Source organism: Tamandua tetradactyla, chromosome 2 (genome assembly GCF_023851605.1).
Source record: "Tamandua tetradactyla isolate mTamTet1 chromosome 2, mTamTet1.pri, whole genome shotgun sequence".
NCBI lineage: Eukaryota > Metazoa > Chordata > Mammalia > Pilosa > Myrmecophagidae > Tamandua > Tamandua tetradactyla.
The window spans coordinates 93,017,601-93,045,100 of record NC_135328.1 but is presented as its reverse complement, the minus strand read 5'-3'; the positions used below and the strand labels follow the sequence as shown (position 1 = coordinate 93,045,100).

The window sequence follows — 27,500 nt, the reverse complement described above, 5'->3', positions numbered from 1 at the left end:
CATCACTCCAGAAAAAGAAACAGAAAAAAGAAGCTCATAAATCCCATACTCCTTACCCCTCCCTTTCAATGAGCCCTAGTATTTCAATCTACCCAATTTTTTTTTTACCCCTTCTCCTCACCCTATTCTTTATTTACTTTTATCTTTATTTTTTCGCTCATCTGTCCATACCCTAATAAATGGAGCATTAAACACAAGTTTTTCACAATCACATGGTCACATTGTAAAAGCTGTATAGTTATGCAATTATCTTTAAGAATCAAGGCTACTGAATACAGTTAGACAGTTTCAGTTACTACCATCTATGCCCACTCCAATATGCCACAAACTAAAAAGGGATATCTATATAATGCATAAGAATAACCTCCAGGATAACCTCTCAACTATTTGAAATCTCTCAGGCACTGAATTTTTATTTTGTCTCATTTCTCTCTTCCCCCTTTTGGTCGAGACTTTCTCAATCCCAAGATGCCAGGTCCTGGCTCATCCCCAGGAGTTCTGACCCACGTTGTCAGAGAGATTTACACCCTGGGAGTTATGTCCCATGTAGAGGGGGATGTCAGTGAGTTCACCTGCAGAGTTGGCTTAGAGAGAGAGGCTATATCTAAGCAATAAAAGAGGTTCTCTGGGGGTGACTCTTAAGGCATAATTATTAGTAGGCTTAGCTTCTCCTTTGAGGAATAAGTTTCAAAGGCGGAAGCCTGATGATCGAGGGCTCAGCCTGTTGAATTAATTGTCCCCACTGCTTGCGAGAATATTAGGAATTCCCCAGATGGTATTCTAGTTTGCTAGCTGCCGGAATGCAACACACCAGAGATAGATTGGCTTTTAATAAAAGGGGATTTATTTTAGTTCTTCAGAGGAAAGGCTGCTCACTTTTCACTGAGGTTCTTTCTTACGTGGGAAGGCAAAAGATGGTCTCTGCTGGCCTCTCCAGGACCCTGGGTTCCAACAACTTTCCCTGGTGTGATTTCTTTTTGCACCTCCAAAGGCTGAGGCTGAGCTGCGAGTGCTGAGATGAGGTGTGCTGAGTTGCTTGGGCTGTGCTACGTTGCGCTCTTTCATTTAAGCACCAGGCAAATAAGTCAAACATAATTCATTGCAGCAGGCATGCCTCCTAGCCGACTGCAAATATAATTAGCAGCAGATGAGGTTCGTGTACCATTGGCTCATGTCCAGAGCAACAGAACTAGGTGCCTTCATCTGGCCAAGTGGACAACTGAATCTAACTACCACAGATGGGGAAGTTTAATATTTCTTACTTTCTTCCCCATCTCCCAAGGGGACTTTGCAAATACTTTTTTATTCCCTTTCCAAATTAATCTGGAATGTGTCAAGGCATCACACTAACTGATACAAACCAACAAGATCTCATACTCTATTCAAAATTCCATGTGATCATGATATTTGAATAAACCGATTGTACAAATTAAATTAGGTAATGTGCTACTCAAAATATAAATTTTGTACCAAGTGAATATCTCTTCCTTTGGTCTCACACAGAAGTTGAAGTTTTAAAATATAGACCATATCATCCTTTACCCTATATTCTGATTTACCTTAGTCCTATTCAGATCAGCTTTTTTTCATATTTGAAGTCTGATCACTTTTTCAACTTTTTAAACAGTTGCTGTATGGTGTAATGCTGACTTTCATAGCTTCATTGCTCTTACTCAGAGTCTCAGGTATCACCAATGTTTCAGGAAACTACTGGCTTAAACACAAATAGCTCAGTATTTCAGAATTTATAAATAACAGTTTCAACTCTAGAATATATGTGACTGTTTTTAAGAGCTTACAGTCTAGGACCCTTTATAATAGGCCCCAACCTGATAACCCATGCTCTTGACTTCAGTTCTCCGAGTTTGTATATTATAGTTAGTATCATATTCATCTTTTTGTTTCTGATGTTTTATTCAACATGCTGTTCTCAAGATTCATTCACCTTGTTGCATGCCTCACAACTTCATTCCTTCTTGCAGCTGCTTGGGTCCATTGTACGTATATACCACAGTTCCTTCCATTCCTCAGTTATTGTAACTTTAAGCTACCTCCTTCCCTTGCAGATTGCAGACATTGTCGCCATAAACCCCAGTGTGCAAATGTCCATTCCTGTCCTCACTCTCAGTTCCTCCAGGTATATACCTAGTAACACAGTTGCAGGATCATATGGCAACTCCGCCTCTAGCCTCCTGTGGAACCACCATGCTGCTTTCCAGAGAGGGCTGCACCTCTCAGCTTCCCTACCTACAGTAAATAGGTACATCTCTTTCTGCACATTTTCTCCAGCACTTGTTTCTCCCTGTTAATTTTAAAACAATTTTATTCACACCTCATACAGTCCAACCTAAGTAAAAAAATCAGTGGTTCCTGCTGTAATCACATAGCCATGCCTTTGCCGTCACAATCTATGTGAAGACGTTTCCTTTTCTTCTGCCAAGAATCCATACCCCTTCTGCACACCCCCACTTGTTGATGTTTAGTTACATTCAGTGGAAGCATATTGCAATTTTATTGTTGACTATAGACCCTAGCTTGTATTAATGGTATTTTTTTCCTGTATACCATCCCATTTTCAGCATCTTGCAATGTTGACATTCATTCATTCTCCCTCATGCAAAAACATTCTTATATTTATACATTTAACCATAATTACCATACTCTAGGTTTTCCTAAGTTATACCATCTCAGTTTTTATCCTCTGTCTTTCCTACTGGTATCATAGGTGCACCCCAGCTCTCCTGCCTGAACCATACTCACATTCAGTATGTACAGTAAGTACAAATGTACTTACGTTATTGTAATACCATCATATAGTATTGTGCTATCCATCTGAATTTTTACATCAGTCCTGTTGCATATTCTGTACTCCTTCAGCACTGAATGCCCAGTCTCTACCTTCTTTCTATCTCCTGATAACCTGTGTCCTTAACTTTAACTCTCAGAGTTCACTCATTAATGTTAGTTTGTATTAGTGAGACTATACAGTATTTTAACTTTTCTCTCTGGCTTATTTCACTCAGCATAATGTCTTCAAGGTTCATCCACATTGTTACATGCTTCTTGGTTTTTTCTGTCTTAAAGCCGAGTAATATTCCATCATTTGTATATATACCACAACTTGTTTAGCCGCTCATCGTTGATGAACATTTGAGCTGTTTCCATCTCTTGGCAATAGTAAACTATAAACATCAGTGTGAAAATATCTGTTTGTGTCCTTGCCTTCAGTTCCTCTGAATGTATATTAGAAATGGAATTACTGGATCATATTGCATTTCTATGCTTAGCTTCCTGAGGAGCTACCAAACTGCCTTCCAGAGTGGTTGCACTATTTTATATCCCCACCAACAGTGGATAAGTATGCTTCTTTCTCCATGTCCTCTCCAGAACTTTTTGTTTCCTTTTTTTTTTTTTTTTTTGGTAATGGTCATTCTAGTAGGTGTGAGATATCTCATTGTGGTTTTGATTTGCATTTCCCTAATGCAAATCAGTGAAGCTGAGCATCTTTTCATATACCTTTTTAGCCATTTGTAGTTCTTCTGAAAGGTATCTATCTGTTCATGTCTTTTGCCCATTTTTTAATAGGATTGTCTTTTTGTTGTTGAGTTGTAGAGTATTTTTGTATATTCTGGATATTAAACTTTTATTTAATTTGTTGTTTCCAGATTTTATCTACTGTTGCGTATGGTGCCTTTTTACTTTCCTGACAGAGTTCTTTGATGCACAAAAGTATTTAGTTTTGAGATGATCCCATTTATCTATTTCTTTTTTCACTGCTTGTGCTTTAGGTGTAAGGTCTAGGAAACCACTCGTATCACAATATTTATAAAATATTTCTGTCTATTTTATTCTATAAGTTTTATGGTCTTAACTCTAATGTTTAGGTCTTTGAAGCATTTTGAGTTAGTTTTTGTATAGGGTGTGAGATATGGATCCTCTTTCATTTTTTTGCATATGGCTATCCCCCTCATTTTTGAAGGACAGTTTTGCTGGGTAAAGAATTATAGGTTGACAGTTTTTCTCTTTCAGAATCTTAAATATATTGTACCATTGCCTTCCCAACTTCATGGTTTCTGCTGAGAAATCCAAACATTGTCTTATTGAACTTTCCTTGAATGTGGTGGATTGCTGTTCTTTTGCTTTCAAAATTCTCTCTTTGTCTTTGTCTTTTGACAGTCTAATTAGTAAATTGTCTTGGAGTAGGTCTATTTGGATCTGTTCTGTTTGGGGTACCCTGCACTTCTTGGATCTGTAATTTTATGTCTGACATAAGAGATGGGAAATTTTCAGTGATTATTTTCTCCATTAGTCTTTCACTCCTTTTTGCTTTTTGCCTCCTCCTGGGACACCCATAACGTATATTCATGTGCTTCAGGTTGTCATTTAAGTCCCCGAGACCCTGCTTATATTTTTCCATCCTTCTTCCTATCTCTTCTTTTGTGTGTAGGATTTCAGATGTCCTGTCCTCTAGTTAACTGATCTTTTCTTTTGCCTCTTAAAATCTACTCTTATAGGTCTCCATGTTTTCTTTTTCATCTCTTCTATTGTGGCTTTCATTCCCATAAATTCTGCGATTTGTTTTTTCAAACTTTTGAGTTCTTTATGTTCGCCTGTGCTTCTTTGTATCCTTCATCTCTTTTGCCATATCTTCCCTCAACTCATTCATTTTCTTTTTGATGAGGTTTTTTAAAACTTTTTTTTTATTTTATAATATAACAAATATGCAAAGCAAAAAAGAAAAAAAGAAAAAAAAAACAATAGTTAACAAAGCACCCTTCAACAAGTAGTTACAGGACAGATCCCAGAGTTTGTTGTGGGCTATCATATTGTCATCACTGATTTTTCCTTCTAGCTGCTCCTGAACATTGATTCTTTTTTTTTTTAATTATTAAAAAAAATTTTTTTAAATACCAAAAAACACCAAGCAAATGCAAATATTTGTAAATTTTGATCATTCCGTTCTACATATATAATCAGTAATTCACAATATCATCACATAGTTGCATATTAATCATCATGATCATTCCTTGGAACATTTGCATCTATTCAGAAAAAGAAATAAAAAGAAAACAGAAAAAATTCATACATACCATATCCCCCACCCCTCCCCCTCACCAATCACCAGCATTTCATTCTAACTTTATTTTAATATTTGTTTCCCCTATTATTCATCTTTATTCCATATGTTTTATTTGTCTGTTGATAAGGTAGATAAAAAGAGCATCAGACACAAGGTTTTCACAATCACACAGTCACATTACAAAAGCTATATCATTATACAGTTATCTTCAAGAAACCTGGCTACTGGAACACAGCTCCACATTTTCAGGCAGTTCCCTCCAGCCTCTCCATTACATCTTGACTGACAAGGTGATATCTATTTAATGCGTAAGAATAAGCTCCAGGATAACCTCTCAACTCTGGAATCTCTCAGCCATTAACACTTTATTTTGTCTCATTTCACTCTTCCCCCTTTTGGTCGAGAAGGTTTTCTCAATCCTTTGATGCTCAGTCTCAGCTCATTCTGGGAGTTTTCTCAATCCCTTGATGCTGAGTCTCAGCTCATTCCAAGATTTCTGTCCCATGTTGCCAGGAAGGTCCACACCCCTGGACGTCATGTCCCACGTAGACAGGGAGAGGGTGGTGAGTTTGCTTGTTGTGTTGGCTGGAGAGGGAGGCCACATCTGAGCAACAAAAGAGGCTCTCTTGGGGGTGACTCTGAGGCCTAATTTTAAGTAGGCTTGACCTGTTCTTTGTGGGGTTAAGTTTCATATGAACAAACCCCAAGATTGGGAGCTCAGCCTATAGCTTTGATTGTCCCCACTGCTTGTGAGAATATCAAGAATCTTTTTGATGAGACTCTGCATGCCTTTTCGAATATCCTGAATTAGTTGTTTCAACTACTGTAACTCATTTGAAATGTTGGTTTGTTCCTTTGATTGGACCATATCTTTGATTTTCCTAGTATGACTGTCATTTTTGCTGGTGTCTAGGCATTTGATTTTCTTAATTAGTTTATTCTGGAGGTGATTGTCACTCTGCCTGCATTCTTCTTGTTGGATGGCTTAGTTCTCTATCTGTTCTTTGGCATTCAGTTCACTTATTCTAGACCTCTAGCATAGGTTCTTTTTAACTGATCAGAATTTTTCAGCTCTTGTTTTTCTGTTTCTTGCCCTGTGTATATGGAACCTTTGGGTTGGTTCCATCTTTTGGCAATTCTGAATAATGCCACCATGAGCATAAGTGTGTAAATCTCTATTCAAGTCCCTTCTTTCAGTTCTTTTGTATATTTACCTAAATGTAGGATTTCTGGGTTATATGGTAATTCTATATTTAACTTCCAAGGAATTTTCAAATTGTTTTCCACAGCAGCTACATCATTTTATGTTCCCACCAACAATAAATGAGTGTCCCTATTTCACCACCATTTCCAGTACTTGTTATTTTGTATTTTCTTAATAGAAGACATTCTGGTGGATATGAAATGCTATCTCATTATGGTTTTGATTTGCATTTCCCTTTTGGCTACTGATGTTTTGCATCTTTTTTATTTGTTTACTGGGCATTTGTATAGGTTCTTTGGAGAAATGTCTATTCAGGTCTTTTGCCTTTTTTAAGAATTGGATTTCTTTTTTGTTGGTTGAATTATAGGTTTTTTAGGAGGGTTTTTTTTTTTGGCATGGGCAGGCAGTGGGAATTGAACCTGGGTCTTTGGCATGGCAGATGAGAACTCTGCCTGCTGAGCCAGCATGGGCCACCCTATAGGAGTTCTTTTTATAGTCTGGATATTAAACCCTTATGGGGAATGTGGTTTCCAAATATTTTCTCCCATTCTGTAGGTTGTCTTTTTACTTTGTGATTAAGTCATTTCCACAAAAGTTTTTATAATTTTATTGAGGCCATTTTATCTATTTTTTGTTTTGTGGCTTATGCTCTTGGTGTAAAGTCTAAGAAACTATTGCTGACACATGGTCCTAAAGATGTTTTCGTCTAGAAATGGGATAGTTTTGGTTCTTATATTTAAGTCTTCCATCCAGTTTGAGTTAATTTTTGTATATGATGAGAAGTAGGGATCACCTTCATTCTTTTGCATATGGAGATCCAGTTTTCCCAGTACCATCTGTTATAGAGACTATTCTTTCCCCATTAAGTGAACTTAGCACCCTTTTGTAAAATCAGTTGGCCATCATGTGAGGGTTGATTTCTGAGCTCCCATTTGGTCTATATGTCTATCCTTGTGCCAGTACCATGCTTTTTTGATTACTGTGGCTTTGTTAAAAGTTTTAAGATTGGAAAGTCTAAGTCCCCCGACTTCATTGTTCTTTTTCAGGATAGCTTTGGCTATTTAGGGACTTTATTCTTCCATATAAATTTGATGATAGGCTTTTACATATCTGCCAAAAATGTTAGAATTTTGATTGGGATTGTGTTGCCTCTGTAAATTGCTTTGGGTGGAAATGACGTCTTCCGATCCATGTGTATTAGTTTGTTAAAGCTGACAATGCAATATACCAGAAATGGCCTGGCTTTAAGAATGGGAGTTTATTAGTTTGTAAGCTTACATTATGAGGCCATGAAAATTCCAAATCTAGGCATCATCGAGATAATACCTTGTTCCTGATGATAGGCTGCCAATGATCTTGGCAGTGATCTTCATCACATGGCAGGGCACCTTGTAGTATCTCCTGGTCTCTCCTTTCTCTTTCAATTTCATTGCTTCTGGCTTCAGTGGCTTCCTCTCTGTTCCTGTGGCTCTCTATCGGTATTTCATCCTCTTATAAAGGACTTCAGTAAAAGGATTAAGACCATCTGGGGCATGCCTCAACTGAAATGACCTAATCAGAAGGTTCTACCCGCAAGAGATTCATACCCACAGAAATGGACGAGCTCTAAGACCATGATTTTCTGAGGTCCATTCAGCTTTGAACTACCACACCATGAACACTGAATGTCCTTCTATCTATTTAGGTCTTTGATTTCTTTTAGCAATGTTTTATAGTTTTTCCTGTGTAAACTCTTTACATCTATTCTAGTTTGCTAGCTGCTGGAATGTGATATACCAGGTACAAAATGGCTTTTAAAAGGGGAGAATTTATTAAGGTGCAAGTTTGCTGTTCTAAGGCCATGAAAATGTCTCAATTAAAGCAAGTCTATAAAAATGTCCAAATTAAGGCACCAACAAGTGGTTATCTTCACTCAAGAAAGGCTGATGAAGTTCAGGGTTTCTCTCTCAACTGGAAAGGCACATGTAAACATGGCAACATCTGCTAGCTTTCTCTCCAGGCTTCTTGTTTCATGACGCTCCCTCAGGGCTGTATTTCCTTCTTCATTTCCAAAGGTCTCTAGCTGTGTGGGTTCTGCCACTTTTGTGGCTCTCAAACTTTATCCAAAATATTTCTTCATTTAAAGGATTCCATTAAACTAATCAAGACCCACCTAGAATGGGTGGAATCATATCTCCCTCTAATCGAAGGTTAATACCCACAATTGGGTGTGTCACATCTCCAGGGAGATAATCTAATCAAGTTTCCAACCTGCAGTACTGAATAGGGATTAAAAGAAATGGCTGCCTGTGCAAGACTGATCAGGATTAAAATTTGGCTTTTTCTTGGGTACATAATCCTTTTAAACTGGCACAACATCCTTGGTTCAATTTATTCCTAGATGTTTGATTCTTTTAGTTGCTATTATAAATGGAAGTTTTTCCTGATTTTCTCTTCATACAGTTCTTAATTAGTGTTTAGAAAGACTACTCATTTTTGCATGTTGTTCTTGTTCCCTGTCAGTTTGCTGGGATTCATTTATTGACTCTAGGAACATTGTTTTAGACTTTTAAGGATTTTCTGTATATAGGATCATGTCATCTCTAAATAGTGAAAGTTGTACCATTACCTTTCTGGTCAGAATGCCTTTTATTGCTTTTTCTTGCCTAATGCTCTTGCAAGAACTTCCAATACCATGTTGAATAATTGTAGTGACAGTTGGCAACCTTGTTTTCTTTCTAATCTAAGAGGGAAAACTTTCATGCATTCTCCATTGAATATGTTGTTAGTGGTAAGTTTTTCATATTTGTCCCTTATCATGTTGAAGTAGTTTCCTTTTGTTTCTAGTTTTGTAAGTATTTTTATCAAGAAGGGTTACAAAATTCTTTTTCTGTGTCAACTGAGATGGCCATGTTTTTTTCCTTACATTAAATTCTTTTGTGTGTTGAACCACCATTGCATACCTAGGATAACTCACACTTGATCATGTAGTATAATTATTTCAATGTGCTATTAGATTAAGTTTGTTAGTATTTTGTTGAAATTTATGTGTCTATATTAGTAAGGGAAATTGGCCTGTAAATTTCTTTTCTTATGATATCTTTGGTAAGTTTTGCTATTAGTGTGAAGCTGGCCCATTTAATGAGTTGGAAAGTGTTTCTCTTTAATTTTTTCTTAATAATGAGCAGGTTTGGTGTTAATTCTAATTGGAATGTTTGGTAAAATGTACTAATGAAGCTATCTGCTTCTGGGTTTTTCTTTATTGGGGGGATTTTGATTACTGATTCAATCTCTTTACTTGTTGTAGGTCAGTGATATCATCTGTTTGTTCTTCAGTAAGTGTAGTTGGTTTATGTTTTTCTAGGAATTTGTCCATTTCATGTAGGTTATCTAATTTATTGGTGTACAGTTGTTTATAGTATCCTCTTATAATCATTTTTATTTTTGTGTGTCAGGAGTAATTTTCTGCCTTTCATTTCAGATTTTAGTTATTTGCATTGTGTTCTCTTTTTCTAACAGCATAGCTAAAGGTTTGTCAATTTTATTGATCTCGTCAAAGAAGCAACCTTTGGTTCTGTTCATTTTCTCTACTGTTTTTTGTTTATTCCCTATTTCATTTATTTCCATTCAATGTTTATTTTCTTCTTACTTCTTGCTTGGGTTCCAGTTTGTTCTTCATTTTCTAGATCCTCTAATTGTGAGGTTGGGTCTCTGATTTGAGATCTTTCTTCCTTTTAAAGTAAGCATTTAGTTCTGTGAATTTCCCTCTCAGCACTCCTTTTTTGCATCCTATATGTTTTGATATGTTGTGTTTTCATTTTAATTTGCCTCAAGGTATTTCCCAATTTTCCTTGTGATTTCTTCTTTCACCCATTTGTTATTTAAGGGTGTACTATTTAATTTACCCATATTTCTAAACGTCCAGTTTTCCTCTTGTTACTGATTTCTAGCTCCATTCCGTTGTGGCTGGACAAGATTATATGAATTCAATAGTTTTGGCTTTACTGAGATTTGCTTTGTTTTTTTAACATGCAGTCTGTCCTAGAAAATGATCTATGTATACAAGAGAAGAATGTACATTCTACTGTTATTGGGTGAATTGTTTTATACATGTCTGTTAGATCTAGTTGGTTTATTGTATTGTTCTAGTCTTATACTTCTTTATTGATTTTCTGACTAGATGGCCTATTAATGAAAGTTAAGTATTGAAATCTCCAACTGTAATGTAGACCCATGTGTTTTTCCATTCAAGTCTGTTAGTGTTTGTGTCATATATTTTGGGGCTCTGACATTAAGTGTCTATGTATTTTTATATATATTTATAATTGTTATATCTTGTTGAATTGAATCTGTGCTTCTCCTAACAGTTTTTGGCTTCAAAACTATTTTGTGTGATATTAGTAAAATGACCCCAGCTCCCTCTTGGTTACTGTTTGATTGGTATATATTTTTTCCATCCTTTTACTTTGAATCTCCTTGTGTCTTTGCATTTAAGTGTCTCTTATAAATAGCATGCAATTGGATCATGTTTTTTTTATCCATTCTGCCAATGTCTGCCTTTTGACTGCAGAGTTTAATGTATTTACATTTAAAGTAAATAATGCTGGATTTTCTTCTGCATTTTACTATTTGGTCTTTGTAAGTGTTATACTCTTTTTGTCTTGTTAGATCTTCCATTAATGCCTCCCTTCATATTTCTTTCTTGTTTTGTTTGTTTTTGTTTTGTTTTTTCTTTGTAGTGTATCATTTTGAGTCCCTACTCACTTTCCTCTGCAGATATTTTTCGTATGTTTTCTTGGGGCTTAAATTTAATATCCTAAATCTAAAACAATCATATTTGATTTGTTACCAACTTAAGTTCAGTCATGTACACATATACTGTTATTTTACCGCTCTTTCCCCTTACCTTTTTTGTACATGTTGCATACGTCTTTATTATCTATTGTATGTCTAAAAGTATAGATTTATCATTTTTTCATATATTTGCATTTTAGATCTGTAAGAAATAAAAAGTGGAGTTACACACCAAAAATATAATAGTGCTAATATTTATAATTACCTACATTTTTACTTTTACTGGAAATCTTTATTCCTTTTCACTACTTCAGTCTACTGCTTCTTGTCCTTTTCTTTCATTCTTAAGAATACTCTTTAACTTGCTTGTATAGTAGGTAGTTGTCATGAACTCCCACAGCTTTTGTATACCTGGGAATGTCTTAATCTCTTTCTGACTTTTACCATAACATTCACACCAGCTACAAATTCTTGGTTGCTCATTGCTTTCTTTAATCAGTTTACTATTTTGACCCATTGCCTTCTTGTCTCCGTGGTTTCTAATGAGATATCAGCGCTTAATGTTTGCTGTTTAATCTTTATTGGACATCATTTAAAATCACATATTGCTTTTCTCTTGTGGTTTTCATAAGGATCTCCTTGGTCTTGGCATTAGACAATTTGGCTGTTATGGGTCTGGACATGGTTCTCTTCAAGTCTATCCTGATAAGATTTGTTGAGCTTCTTGAATGTGTTTATTCATTTCTTTCATTAATTTTGGGAAATTTTCTGTCACTATTTCTTTGAATATTCCTTCTGACCCTTTCTCTCTTCTCCTTCCTGGGGCTTCCATAGTATGTATATTGATATATTTGATGGTTTCCAAAAGGTCTCTTAGGTGCTGTTCATTTCTGTTCATTCTTTTCTTTTTTTGGCTTCTCAGCCTGAATCATTTCAATAGTCTTGTCTTTGCATTCACTGTTCCTGTCTTCTGCCAGCTCCAATCTGCTATTGAAACCCTCCAAGGAATTTTTCATTTCAGTTATTATGAATTTCAACTCCAGTACTTCTGTTTGCTTTCTTTTTTAAAATTCCTCTCTCTTTTTAAGATTCTTATGTTCATTTATTATTTTCCTGCTATCCTTCTATTACTCTGCTTTCCTTATCTCCTTGAGAATATTCAGGATCATTTTTTAAAATGCTGTGTTCAGTATATTCCAAATCTGGTCTTTTTCATTGATGGTTTCTGGATTTTTTCCTTGTTTCTTTGGGTAGGCTGGGATTTCCTGTTTCTTTGTTTTCCTTGAACTTTTTGTTGTACACTGTCAATTTTAATATTTAAAAATGTCAACTCTGGGGTGAGCCATAGTGGCTCAGCAGGCAGAGTTCTTGCCTGCCATGCCAGAGACCCAGGTTCGATTCCCGGTGCCTGCCATGTCAAAAAAAAAAGAAAGTTAACTCTGGGATTTATTTATTTATTTATTCCCAGTTTGTATACAGTTAGTTATATGACAGAAATTTTCTTTGAGTGTCAGGAGCTAAAATCACAGTTTTTGCAAATTTGCCCTGCTTTGGCTGATGCTTACCTTTAGAGTTTGGTCCTCTTGTAAAGACTAGGCCATGTAAAAATGAGATACAGGTCCTCTCTCTCTCTTTTTGAGCCTGCTTCTTCTCTTGGGCTTCTGCTTATTCATGGCATTAGGAATTCTTCTGTTCACAGAAAGTTGAATACCTCCTCTCTTCTTTATGAATCAGGCTCCCCCCACCCCCAACTCTTGATCCTCTGTTTCCTGACTTAAAGCAGTTAGTTAATCCTTTGTCCTAAGATGCTTTGAGTTTATTTTTGGCACTGTTTTAGCGGTCTGCAAGCTCTTTCTGCTTGCAGGGCAAGTTCTAGGAGGGCAAGCTAGAGAGGAGTTTCCCATTCGCACCAATGTATAGGCACTGCAGTCTGCGTGTAGGCGCTCTCCTTCCAGAACAGGAGCAGGGTCCCACAATGGGAGTGTAGGCCTGCTCCACACCTCATTGTGGAGGTGTAAGGGAGTGGCCACAATGGCCTCACATACTTCTTCTGTTTTTGAAGGTTGCATTTTCTTAATTCTGTACTTGCCTAGTTACTCCAACCCTTTAATTGTTTTCTGGAGTTATGAGGTGGATGGCTCTGCCAGTTTTTGCTAGTTGTTCAAAGTTTCTGTGTGGTAATTGCATCCTGGAGTGTCTTGTGCCACCATCTTGGTCTGTAGTTCCTTTCTCACTTTTTAATATATTTTTATTTTTCTTGATTCGAGAGAGAGAAGAACATTGAAATTTACAGCTATAAAAGTGAATTTGTCAGTTCCCAGTGCCTGCCCATGCAAAAAAAAAAAAAGTGAATTTGTCTGTTTCTCACTTTATATTTTTTCTTCATGTAATTTGACACAAACATTACATGGGTAGGCATTTAAGAAGTCAGTTTGTGTGTTAGTTAGATTCAGTTGTCAACTTGGCCAGGTGAGCATACCTAGTTCTGTTGCTGCGGACATAAGCCAATGGCACGTGAACCTCAGCTGTTGCTAATTACATCTGCAGTCGGCTAGGAGGCGTGTCTGCTGCAATGAGTGACGTTTGACATAATTGGCTGGTGCTTAAATGAGAGATGGCAATGTAGCACAGCTAGCAGCTCAGCATTCCTCATCTCAGCACTTGCAGCTCAGCCCAGGCTTTTGGAGATGCAGAAAGAAGTCACCCCGGGAAAGTTGTTGGAACCCAGGGGCCTGGAGAGAAGACCAGCAGAGACCATCTTGTGCCTTCCACGTAAGAAAGAACCTCGGTGGAAAGTTAGCTGCCTTTCCTCTGAAGAACCAACAAAATAAATCCCCTTTTATTAAAAGCCAATCTGTCTCTGGTGTGTTGCATTCCAGCAGCTAGCAAACTAGAACAGTTTGTTTCTCTTTTCAACAGTTGAATCCCCTCCAGTTTTTGTGTGCTTTCATTCACTTGCCACTACCTTCAGGGAGTGTTCGTAAAATTTTTTTTCAGAGTTTTTAATTGAGCATTTGCTCAGTGCAAGTTACTTTGTCATTATAGGAAGTCCATGTTTTAGAGGATTCTTAAATTATTATACCACAATTCATTGATGTTTGAGGTGGGAGGGGAATGCTTACAACTCTTCCAAACTTCTTAAGGCAGTCAACCCAGTCTTAGAACCCTATCCCTGAATAACACACCTAATGCTTTTAATTATACTATATTGAATTTTATGGTGATTTATGAACATGACATTCATTCCTTAAATATTTTTTAAGCATCCCCTACATTTCAAGACTTTTCTAGGTATGAGAATAGATTGTTGAAGATGGCAGATGAAGTCCTTTTTATTGAATTATAGACTATTATAATTCCATGGTGGAAAGAGCATATAAGAAGAGATATGTAATGATGTTGGGGTAGTACACAGTGGCTGTACTACTGCTAATATAGGATTCAGAGACTTTTATTTTAAATGTGGTGGAAATCCTGTTAGGATTTTCAGACGGTATTTGAGTTACATTTTAAAGTATGGCTGTGGCTTCTATGTGGGGATTGGGTTGTTGGAAGGTAAAGTAGATTTAAGAGGATATTACAATAGTTTGGGCGAGGTATGATGCTCTTATATTCTATGGTGGTAGTAATGGAGATGAAAAGGAGTGAATGTATTAGAAATATATTTTGGAAGTAAAATTATTGGTTCCTGTTGATAGATTGGATTTAGGGATGAAAGAAAGTAAAGAAACACTGGCCAAATTTTTTGTTATCTCAAAAGTATGAATATGTTTGTTAAGACATCTCTTTTCATGCTCAATAAGAAAATGATCCAAAGTACCTTTTTTTCTAATTTTATTATATTCTTTGGTGATGAAAAATTCTATAAAGTTTCACTTCACCGTTATCTAGGTTTATCATTATACGAGTAGCAGCAGAAAAACCATGGTACATTTATTTAGAATATCAAAATTTGGTAATTAAAAAAATAAACCAAAACGGATATATTTTGGAGTAGCATATAAAATTACATGAATTTTTAAATATTTTTAAAATTTCAAAAATACATTTTATACTCTTGACTACTTCTTCAGAGTGCTTCATCTCCATTTGGGCCATTTCGGTGGAAAAGTTTAGTAGCAGTGACCTATATGAACCTGCCAGTCCAGCCAAACTTGTCTCCACTTGGTTCCAGGAACATCCTGTGTGCATTCCACTTTACATGTTTTTCATGCTTTTTCTCTGTGCCAATAATGTCCTCTGTTTTGCTTTACTTGTTTGACTTCTGTTTTTTCTTTGAGGACATGCCATATCTTAATTCTTCTATGAAACTTTTAAAGCCTATGTTTGTTTTTAGTGATTATAATCATTCACTCCTTGTCATTTAATTATTCTATTCATTTAGTACTTAGATTATATACGAATTGATTAGAATTTATAGATTTTTAAGTGGTGGGAGGAAAATCTGAGATTTAATTCATTAATTTCATTTTCGAAGTTACATGAGATTCATTGTCATAACCAGTTCGCAGTAGAAAGGATTAAAAGTTATTTTAGATTTATAATTATTTTAGTAACTTTTCATTCTGTAAGTTTTATTATTTCCTCATGGTTATTAATCTGAAAATTTGTATCTCTTAGAATTATGAAATATATGCGTTAACTGTTAAAATACTAACTTTCAAAATTTTGTATTGTGCATTTTATTTTTTTCAATTTTATATATGAAGCACAAGTTAATTCAAATTTATTATAGGCATTATTTACTCTTTATTTAACAACTACCATTTGGTAGGCACTATTGTAGGCACTAGGAGTACAGTGGTGAATAAGATGTACGGGTTCCCACCTTCAAGAATCTTTCATTCTATTGGGACGAGAAAATTGATAAAGCAAAAATAATCTAATCAGTGGTGTAAAAAACGTAAAACATTGCTTGCTGCTCAGATGGGCAGGAAAGAGATTGATGGGGAGGAATGAGAGAACTTTCTAGGATGAGGATAACATTTGAAATCTTGAATAGGGGTCTTGGTTATACAATTATATGCATTTGTCCAAACTTATTGAATGGTACACTTAAGATTTGTGCATTTCATTGTATGTAAAGGAGGAAAACCTGTGAAAAGAGAGGCGGTGTAACATATATGCGAGTTAAGAAGAACATCCATAAAACCACACCCATCCCATAAACTAGAACATTACCAGTAACTTCTGCCTACCATCGTGCTACACTTCTAGCCATCCCCTGGCTATCCTGCAGAGGTAACCATTGTATTGGATTTTTGCCTTTAACACCTTCTTGCCTTTGATCTCTTTTGTTTGTTTTAATACCCACCTATATGTTTAAATAATATACTACTTTATTTTTGAGATTTGTGAGAATGGTATTAAACAGCTTATAGTCTTCTGAAACCTGACTGTTTTCACAACATTGTATTTATAAGATTTATCCCAAGTGCATAAAACTGTAGTTCATAGTGAGAGGTATATTCTGTGGTGTGAATGTACTACAATTGCTTATCCATTCTCTTGGTAATTTGAATTGTTTTCAGTTTTTTTGCTAAATGAACTGAGGTGCAGTTAGTATTCTTGTACTGTGTCTTAGTGTACTTCTTATGGATTTCTATAGGGTTTGTAAACGGGAGTAGATTGCTAAATTATAGAGCAGCGGGTCTCAGAGCGTAATCTCTGACAGATGCCTGGGGATCCTTCAAGCCTGTTCAAGGGGTTAATGAAGTTAAAAAGATTTTCATAATAATGCTGAGTTGTTACATGCCTTTTTCACTGTGTTGACATTTGTACAGATGGTGCAAAGGGAATAGTGGGTAAAACTGCTAGCATTTTAGCACAAATAAAAACAGTGGCATAAAATTGGAGTCATAATTATTCTTTCTTGCCATGCACGCAAAACAATTTGTCACTTAAAAATATCTCGATGAACCAGTAAAAACTAGTTTTATTAATTTTTCCCATTAGTATAAATTCTTAAAAATTTTTGTATGAAAAAATGGGATAAACACATAAAACACTTCATACTGAGTACTTCATACTTAGCCACTATGGAGTCAGGAGGAGAAGCACTTGTGTGATTTTTTTTGAGTTGGAGCTGACCAGCTGCTTTTTTCATGGGAGCTTGATTTTTACTTGAAACAATTGATTGACTGATGAACTATAGTTATTCTGATATATGTGACAAACATTTTCTTGAAAATGAAGTAAGCTTGATGCTATAAGGAAAACAACTGGTATATGTTTCTTATCAGTGTTAGACTTTGAGCCTTCAGGCAAAAATTAAGATTTTGCAAAACTCGTATATACATATAATATACATACATACATAATATGTATGCATACCCTGTATATGTTGCAAGTAGACAAGCCCAGTTTGTGGCTTCCTTTTATGTTTTTATGGTATCTTTCGATGAATAGCAGTTTTTAATTGTAATGCAGTTGAAAATATCAATTTTTCTTCGATGCTTAGTATTTTTTACATCTTCTTGAAGAAATTCTTCTCTACCAGAAAGATATTATCATATGTTTCTTTAAAAAATTAAGTTATGCCTTTCATAGATTCATCAAATCTTTAAACTCTCTGAAATAGATTTTTGTGCGTCTAGTGTGAAATAGGAATCCAGTTTCATTTTTCTTTTCCATATGACTAACCAGTTGTCTCAATATCCTTTAAGAGTCACTTCTTTCACCAGTGATCTGTAGTATTATTTGTGTCATAATAGCAAGCTTTCATATATATATACACACACACACACACACACACACACACACACACACACACACACAGGCATGCCTTGTTTTATTGTGCTTCACAGATGCTGCATTTTTTTTACAACTTGAAGGTTTGTGGCAACCTTGTGTTTTTTTAACAGCATGTGCTCTCACTTCCTGTCTCCATGTCACATTTTGGTAATTCTCACAGTATTTCAGACTTTTTCATTTTTATTGTATCTGTTATGGCGATCTGTGATGTTACTATTTTATTGGTTTGGGGTGCCCCGAACTGCCCCCATCAAAGATGGTGAACTTAATTCATAAATATTATGTGTGTTTTGATTGCTCCACTCACCAGCTATTCCCCATCTCTCTCCCTCTTCTCAGTCTTCCCTATTCCCTGAGAAATAATAATATTAAAATTAATAACCCTTAATGACTTCCAAGTGTTCAAGGGAAAGAAAGAACCAGATATCTCTCATTTTGAAGCATTAAGCTTAGTGAGGAAGGCATGTCGATGTGATGATTTAACATCCTTTCTGTTTTAAACTTACAGTTATGTTATCTCAAAATATAAAAAGGGAAGACATAAAAATTATAGCCAGAATAAAAATAGAATAAGCTGAATATATTCATGGATTATACATGTAAAATAGCAAGTGGGACCAAAGTGTCAGACTTGCTAGATTCCTTGTATTAGAACCAGGCACTGGATTCTAGGAGTTCAGCACAGTGGTATAACAAGGACCAGAGCCATGTCCAGGACGTTACTCTTCCTGCCAGCATTCATTTCTTTCCAGACTGTTTGGAGGGGAACCTCCTGAGCAAATGCTATCTGGTGCTATATCTTTGAATAAACTGTAGGCTTAGGAGATCATTTGGCACAGAGTTTGGAACACTGAGATGGAGTCAAGCATCTCCTGCTTTGTGATGGAATCTGCAACATATCTGATGTGGTATATACACAAAATGAAATATTATTTAGCATAAGAAGGAATGAGGTTTTGAGATATGCAACAACATGGATGAAGTTTGAAAATATTATGTTGAGAGAAATAAGAAAAACAGATAAGGACAAATATTGTGTGATATCACTTATATGAGGTATCTAGAAATAGCAAAGTCTCAGAGACAAAAAGTGATTAGAGGTTACCAGGGAAAGGGGGAAAGGAAAAACAGAGAGTTTTTGCTTTGTGGATGTAGTGTTTTTAAAAAGAAAAAAAAAAGAGTAAAAAGAACAACGACGATCTATCTGTTTAGTGAGGCATTTCTCCAAATCAGGAAGTAGGGTAGGCAGCTTCTGAGATGGCTCCCAATGATCCTGCCTCCTTATATTCGTGCCTTTGTGTAATCGCTTCTCTTTTTTTTTTTTTTTAATTTTTTTTTATTAATCTAAAAAAAGAAAAGAAATTAACACAACATTTAGAAATCATTCCATTCTACACATGCACTCAGTAATTCTTAGTATCATCACATAGATGTATGATCATCATTTCTTAGTACATTTGCATCGATTTAGGAAAAGAACTAGCAAAACAGCAGAAAAAGATATAGAATGTTAATACAGAGAAGAGAATTAAGATAATAATACTAATAAAAATATACATATATATAAAAAAAGGAAAAAGAAAAAAAAACAAAAGATACAAACAAACAAACAAAAAACTATATTTCAGGTGCAGCTTCATTCAGTGTTCCAACATAGTTACATTACACTTAGGTATTATTGTGCTGTCCAGTTTTGAGTTTTTGTATCTAGTCCTGTTGCACAGTCTGTATCCCTTCAGCTCCAATTACCCATTATCTTACCCTGTTTCTAACTCCTGCTGGTCTCTGTTACCAATGATATATTCCAAGCTGATTCTCGAATGTCGGTTCACATCAGTGGGACCATACAGTATTTGTCCTTTAGTTTTTGGCTAGACTCACTCAGCATAATGTTCTCTAGGTCCATCCATGTTATTACATGCTTCATAAGTTTAGTCTGTCTTAAAGCTGCATAACATTCCATCGTAGGTATACGCCACAGTTTGTTTAGCCACTCGTCTGTTGATGGACATTTTGGCTGTTTCCATCTCTTTGCAATTGTAGATAATGCTGCTATAAACACTGGTGTGCAAATGTCCGTCTGTGTCTTTGCCCTTAAGTCCTTTGAGTAGATACCTAGCAGTGGTATTGCTGGGTCGTAATCCATTCTGCCATTCTGTGTCTTTTGATTGGGAAATTCAGTCCATTAACTTTTAGTGTTATTACTGTTTGGATAATATTTTCCTCTACCATTTTGGCTTTTGTATTATATATATCATATCTGATTTTCCTTCTTTCTACACTTTACTCCATACCTCTCTCTTCTGTCTTTTCGTATCTGACTCTAGTGCTCCCTTTAGTATTTCTTGCAGAGCTGGTCTCTTGGTCACAAATTCTCTCAGTGACTTTTTGTCTATAAATGTTTTAATTTCTCCTTCGTTTTTGAAGGACAATTTTGCTGGATATAGAAGTCTTGGTTGGCAGTTTTTCTCTTTTAGTAATTTAAATATATCATCCCACTGTCTTCTAGCTTCCATGGTTTCTGCTGAGAAATCTACACATAGTCTTATTGGGTTTCCCTTGTATGTGACAGATTGTTTTTCCCTTGCTGCTTTCAAGATCCTCTCTTTCTCTTTGACCTCTGACATTCTAACTAGTAAGTGTCTTGGAGAACGCCTATTTGGGTCTATTCTCTTTGGGGTGCGCTGCACTTCTTGGATCTATAAATTTAGGTCTTTCATAAGAGTTGGGAAATTTTCAGTGATAATTTCTTCCATTAGTTTTTCTCCTCCTTTTTCTTTCTCTTCTCCTTCTGGGACACCCACAACACGTATATTTGTGCGCTTCATATTGTCATTCAGTTCCCTGATCCCCTGCTCAAGTTTTTCCATTCTTTTCCCGATAGTTTCTGTTTCTTTTTGGAATTCAGGTGTTCCATCCTCCAATTCACTAATTGTAGCTTCTGCCTCTTTAGATCTACCATTGTAGGTATCCATTGTTTTTTCCATTTTTTCTTCTTTGTCCTTCACTCCCATAAGTTCTGTGATTTGTTTTTTCAGATTTTCTATTTCTTCTTTTTGTTCAGCCCATGTCTTCTTCATGTCCTCCCTCAATTTATTGATTTGGTTTTTGAAGAGTTTTTCCATTTCTGTTCGTATATTCAGCATTAGTTGTTTCAGCTCCTGTATCTTATTTGAACTATTGGTTTGTTCCTTTGACTGGGCCATATCTTCAATTTTCCGAGCGTCATCCATTATTTTCTGCTGGTGTCTGGGTATTTGATCAGATTTCCCTGGGTGTGGGACCCGGCTGGTTGAAAGGTTTTTCTGTGAAATCTCTGGGCTCTGTTTTTCTTTTCCTGCCCAGTAGGTGGCACTCGTGGTGCTCGTCTGTCTGTGGGGCCCACCAGTAAAAGATGCTGTGGCTCCTTTAACTTGCCAATCCGAATCTCGCAGTCGGCCCGGGAAACCGCGCGTGGAGGGTGTTCGCCGGCCGCCGCGGCTTGGGGGAGTGCCGGTCCAAATTGCCCAGCTGGCCCGAGATGCCAAGCGTGGCGGGAGGGCCCCGCTATCCAATGTTCCCAGTCAGACCGGGGAGCCACGTGCGTGGAGGGGACCCCAGTCGCCAGCCGCTCCGGCCGGGAAAACGCGCGCCCGTCAGGTATCTCACCGCAGCGGATTCTCCCTGCCCATTCAGCCATTCCAGAATGGGGTACGCTGTCTTTTTGGTCTCTGTCGTGGCTCCGGGAGCTGTTTCATATTGTTTCTGTTTCTTTAGTTGCTGTTCTGGAGGAGGAACTAAGACCCGCGCGTCTTACTAAGCCACCATCTTCTCTGGAAGTCTAAATTCCCCTTTTTAAAAGCCATTCTGTTTCTGGTATATTGCATTCCAGCAGCTAGCAAACTAGAACAGACCTGTATGTGTGTTCATTAGGGCATCCCTTGCCCTGGCACTCTGGAGTCCTAGGCCTGGGCGTGCTCCTCCTTGCTCTGCCTTGCAGACACAGCAGGAGTGGGAACAATTCCTCTGTCCGCCTCAGCTGCCCGCCGGAAGCGCCGCCCCTAATCACTTCTCTTTGAGTGAAGGACAGACCTAATGACTTGATTCTAATGGATAGAATGTGCCAAAAAATGATGGGATGTCACTTTACAAATTAGGTTACAAAAAGACTCTTGACTTCCATCGTGCTTGCCATTTCTTATTCTCTCTCTTGAAAGCACTGATGGAAATGAGCCACCTTTTTGTGATCTTCCCTGTGTACAGGCCCATATGGCAAGGCAGTGAGGGAGGCCAACAGCTAGTGAGGAATCAGACACCTTCAGTCCAACAGCCAGAAACCAGTAAAAATGATCATCTTTCCCCCATTTCCCTGTAATGATACCTTTGTCATTTATCATTTATCCATTCATTTCTTGGCAGACACTTGGACCTTTTCCACCTTTGGCTATTAGGTATTATGCTTCTATGAACATTGGTATACAAGTATCTGTTTGGGTCCCTGTTTTCACTTGCTTTGGTTGTATACCCATGAGTGGAATTGCCATATCACATAGTAATTCCATATGTTACTTTTTGAGACTCGCCATATTGTGGATGATACTTTCTACTGAAAGAATGATAACTGCCAATATAAAATCTATACTTAGATGTGGGGATTGTTGGAAGATGGAGTATGAGCCTCCAGGAACCAGGCCTTCCACCAGAATAGCTATTACGCAGGCAGAAACTATCTGAATCACTGTTTCAAAACTTTAGAGTCCAGTAGAACACTGTGCAGCATCCAGGGAAGAGCTGTGGAAAGAGGCTAGTAAATTATAGTAAAGACTTTCCCTCTTTGGTGGTTACCAGTGCCCATCCCCCATTCTCAAGACTGGCCATTAGAGGACTCCAGCCTCTAAGCGCAGTTTGCTGGTGCCAGAAATGGACATAAAAGTCCACTTCCCTAAGATCTGGAGTGGGCAGGGGCTGATTGCTGATCATGAGTTTTGATTAACAACTTCAGATCGCTAGGGCTCTAGCTCTGAGGGTGGCCATTATGGCAATTTTTCTAGCCTGCCCAGACAAAGGCGCTGGATGAGACATGAAAATATAAGCTTCAGTGTTGTGAAGAACAGTTGAAGGGCTACATTTGATGGGCAGGTGAAAAAAACTCAACCTTGCAGAGCCATGCGTGAAGCTCCTGATGTTCTTCCTGGCCCCTCCCCTCTTCCTTTCTCCAGGATAGTTTGAAGCTTTTGTGGGTACCTAGCTTTGTTCTGGCTGGGAAAAATTGACTTGGGAATCTCTTCTCTGGTTTGCCTCCCATCCCAGAATTTGCCCTCTAGATAAAAGCAGCTTGAGGCAACAAAAACAGTATAGGAAATAGTTGGGGAAAATGGCCCAGGCAAAGGCTTACCTGCTTTAAATCCAACAGTGGAACATATGGAAAAGAGAGAAGGTCTGTCTTTCGGAAGTAGGTGGGCATTCAAACTGCAAACAGGGGAACTCCTAAGCAACTAGCAAGGATAAGTTCAGAATAACTTATGGGTGGGGTGACCCATACCTTCATTCCTGAAGTTTCAGAGCCATTGGTAGTTCTGCCTGGATTGGGTTGTTGCAGTTTCCCGTTGATTTTAATCACAAGGCCTGGTAGTACTAAAAGACGCCCTAGGGGATCTCCTGTATTCCAAGAAAACTCTTCTTTACCTCCATTATGTAGTTGCAGTCCTACTTCCCCCTGATAGTCAGGGTCAGTCACCCCAAACAATAATGTAAATCCCCTTCTTGGCTTGTTGATCCAGTGGCGTAAGAATCCCAAAGTGACCAGGTGGCAGTCTTAGATTCCAGTTCAATGGAATCGTTGTTTCTCCTGGTGGAAGCATTCCCCGTTTTGGAACTAAAACCTGTAGACCAGCAGAGCTGAGGGTTTCAGGGACAGAAAGCAAAATTTTCCTAGTGGATCACTAGGGGTAATAGTGAGTGTACCACTACCATTTCCACCCCTTGGTTCCTGGACCCATGAATCCTGGCTATGGGAGAAACAGCACCATACAGCGGACACTGATTCAGAGCATATACAGCTTCCTGGAGAACATTAACCCAGGCTTTCACGGTATTGCCACCTAGTTGGCAATGTAATTGAGTTTTCAAAAGGCTATTCTACCGTTCTATCAATCCAGCTGCTTCTGGATGATGGGGAACATGCTAAGACCAGAGAATTCCATGAGCATGTGCCCATTCCCGTACTTCATTTGCTGTAAAGTGTGTTCCTTGATCAGAAACAATGCTATGTGGAATACCATGACAATGGATAAGGTATTCTGTAAGCCCATGGATGGTAGTTTTGGCAGAAGCATTGCGTGCAGAAAAGTAAACCCATATCTGGAGTACATGTGTATTCCAGTTATAACAAATCACTGCCCCTTCCATGAAGGGAGTGGTCCAATGTAATCAACCTGCCACCATGTAACTGGTCACCTCAGGGAATGGTGCCATATCGGGGGCTGAGTGTAGGTCTCTGCTGCTGGCAGATTGGGCACTGAGCAGTGGCTGTAGCCAAGTCAGCCTTGGTGAGTGGAAGTCCATGTTGCTGAGCCCATGCATAACCTCCATCCCTACCACCATGGCCACTTTGTTCATGAGCCCATTGGACAATGACAGGAGTTGCTGGGGAAAGAGGCTGACTGGTATCTACAGAACGGGTCATCTTATCCACTTGATTATTAAAACCTTCCTCTGCTGAAGTCACCCTCTGGTGTGCACTCACATGGGACACAAATATCTTCATGTTTTTAGCCCACTCAGAAAGGTCTATCCACATACTTCTTCCCCAGACCTCTTTGTCACCAATTTTCCAATTATGGTCTTTCCAAGTCCCTGACCATCCAGCTAAACCATTAACAATAGCCCATGAGTCAGTATACAAATGTACCTCCAGCGAGTTTTCCTTCCAAGCAAAATGAACAACCAGGTGCACTGCCCGAAGTTCTGCCTACTGGGAGGATTTTCCCTCACCACTGTCTTTCAAGGACTCCCCCAAAAGGGGTTGTAATGCTGCATCTGTCCACTTTCGGGTGGAACCTGCATATCATGCTGAACCATCTATAAACCAGGCCTGAGTTTTCTCTTCCTCAGTCAATTCACTGTAAGGAACTCCCCAAGAGGCTATAGCTCTGATCTGGGAAAGAAAAGGTAATTTGGCAGGAGTGGAGACTGTGGGCATTTGGGCTACTTTTCATGCAACTTACTTGTGCCTTCAGGACCTGCTCTAGCCCCATCTCATATTTACCATTTCCATTTTACAATAGAGTGCTGCTGCGCATGCCCAACTTTATGGCTTGGTGGGTCAGACAACACCCAGCTTGTGATAGGCAACTCAGATCTCATGGTAACTTGGTGGCCTGTGGTTAAGCGTTCAGTCTCTACTAAGGCCCAGTAGCAGGCCAAAAGCTGTTTCTCAAAAGGAGAGTAGTTATCTGCAGATGGTAAGGCTTTGCTCCAAAATCCTAAGGGTCTGCATTGTGATTCTCCTATAGGGACCTGCCAAAGGCTCCAGACAGCATCTGTATTTGCCACTGACACTTCCAGCACCAGAAGTTGCTGAATCGTATGGCCCAAGTGGCAGAGCGGCTTGTATAGCAGCCTGGACCTGTCGCAGAGCCTCCTTTTGTTCAGGTCCCCACTCAAAATTAGCAGCTTTTCTGGTCACTTGATAAATGGGCCAGAGTAGCACACCCAAATGAGGAATATGTTGTCTCCAAAACCCAAAAAGACCAACTAGGCGTTGTGCCTCTTTTTTGGTCATAGGAGGGGCTAGATGCAGCAACTTCTCTTTCACCTTAGAAGGGATATCTCGACATGCCCCACACCACTGGACACCTAGAAATTTCGCTGACGTGGAAGGCCCCTGTATTTTTGTTGGATTTATCTCCCATCCTCTGACACACAAATACCTTACCAGTAAGTCTAGAGTAGTTGCTACTTCTTGCTCACTAGGTCCAATCAACATGATATCATCAATATAATGGACCAGTGTGATGTCTCGTGGGAGGGAGAAATGATCAAGATCCCTGTGGACAAGATTATTGCATAGGGCTGGATGGTATATGGACATATATATTTTATCCATACTGTTTTGTAAACCCACATCTCTAATAAAAATCCTGTATTTAGCAAAAATATGCTTTAAGCAAATAAGGGCATTTTCAACAAACCAAAACTGACTGAATTAGTGCTCTCAGACAAACATTAAAAACATTTTAGAATATTCTCCCAGAAGAAGGAAAATCAAGTCTTGCTCTCATTACTTCTCATTATCCAAACTATTGCTCCTTCAGTTCAAGATCTTACTGCTACCTAGACTACTGTGGTGGCTTTGTGTTTATTGCTTCACCTTCATCACTCATCCTGTTCTATGGGATAAAGTTTAAATCCGTTGGCCTGACATTCAAGCTTTCCTTAATTTTCACATATATTGGTTAGTATTGCATTCATTTGCAAGTAAAAAAATATGTCTGATGGCAGGAGCTCCCCAACATTGATTCAGTTGCTTAGGGATGACATGTCTGTTATTCTCTTGACCTTTCCTACATGATTGCCTCATGGTTTTACAATGACTGCCTATCCCAAATTCATATTCGGCTTCAGGAAGGAAGAAGGTAAAGGGGAAAGAGCAAAAGGATGCATGCCAGTTAAGTCAGCCTCCTTTACAGAAGTGTTCCTGGAAGAACCACCCAACAACTTCCACTTTTATCTTATTTGTTGAAACTGGCTCACGTGGCTATGCGTCTGCAGCGAAGTACAGGTTTTGTTGGACATAATGTTGTCCCCAACAAAATTGGGGCTCTGACAAGGAAAATGGAAAATACATATTGGGTAGGCTGCTAGCAATCTTGCCGTATACTATTAATCCTTTCCTCTATGGTGTAGTTCTTCAAATACTTCACTTTAGCTCAACAAATTACTGAATGTACCTTGTACCTTCTTATCTTTGTATTCATCAGCACAGTTCTATTCTCCTGGAATGCTCTTCGTCCTCCATCCATCCAAATTCAATCCTTTGTTCAAGATCAGTCTTTTGAAATCTAGTCTTTTCTAATAAAACTCATCAGATTATACCAACTTGAAATAGTCATTTTTCCTCTTTAGATACCAATAAGCAATTGTCAGAGTAATTAATTTGTTGAGTAATCATGTTGCCTTATGACGACTCTTCTTCAGATGCCTATACCTGGTTTTGTTTGTGTGTTTTTTAGTATATTATATATTTATATTATGGCTCCTCAGCTTTGTAAATTTGAGTTTTATGGTCCTTGTCCACAGGAAGCTTATATTCTCTTGCTGTACCTTTATGTAGTAAGACACAATATTTATTCAGTAATGACTTTGACAGAGTGCTTGCTGTCTAGAAGACTTCTTTGCATATAAAGAATACCTTATGAATATTACTTTCATGTATAACTTTATTGTTTTCTGTTATAGACAGATGTTCTGAAAAAGACTGCATGGAAATGGCTTGTCTTACAATGACTGAAATGGAAGGAACAGCCACATCTCCTATACATCAAAATGGTGATATTCCTGGAAATGCTAGTTCTTTGAAGCAAATAGATCCAGTCCTTCAAGTGTATCTTTATCACTCTCTTGGGAAAGCTGAGGGAGATTACCTTAAGTTTCCAGCTGGGGAGTATGTTGCTGAAGAAATTTGTGTTGCTGCTTCTAAAGCTTGTGGTA

At 37.9% G+C, this 27,500-nt stretch overlaps 1 protein-coding gene across 4 annotated transcripts in view; it reads left to right on the top strand.

Moving 5' to 3' along the window:
• JAK2 (Janus kinase 2) overlaps positions 1-27,500 on the top strand; it is a 221,479-nt gene that overhangs the window by 21,610 nt on the left and 172,369 nt on the right. For 3 of the 4 annotated variants that reach the window (XM_077148265.1, XM_077148266.1, XM_077148268.1), the window contains exons 3-4: positions 16,144-16,298; positions 27,249-27,497. In XM_077148265.1, coding sequence (XP_077004380.1) covers positions 27,272-27,497 — 226 coding nt within the window. In that variant the 5' untranslated portion in view covers positions 16,144-16,298; positions 27,249-27,271. The remainder of the gene's footprint in view (positions 1-16,143; positions 16,299-27,248; positions 27,498-27,500) is intronic. The other variant, XM_077148267.1, reaches the window with a different exon arrangement.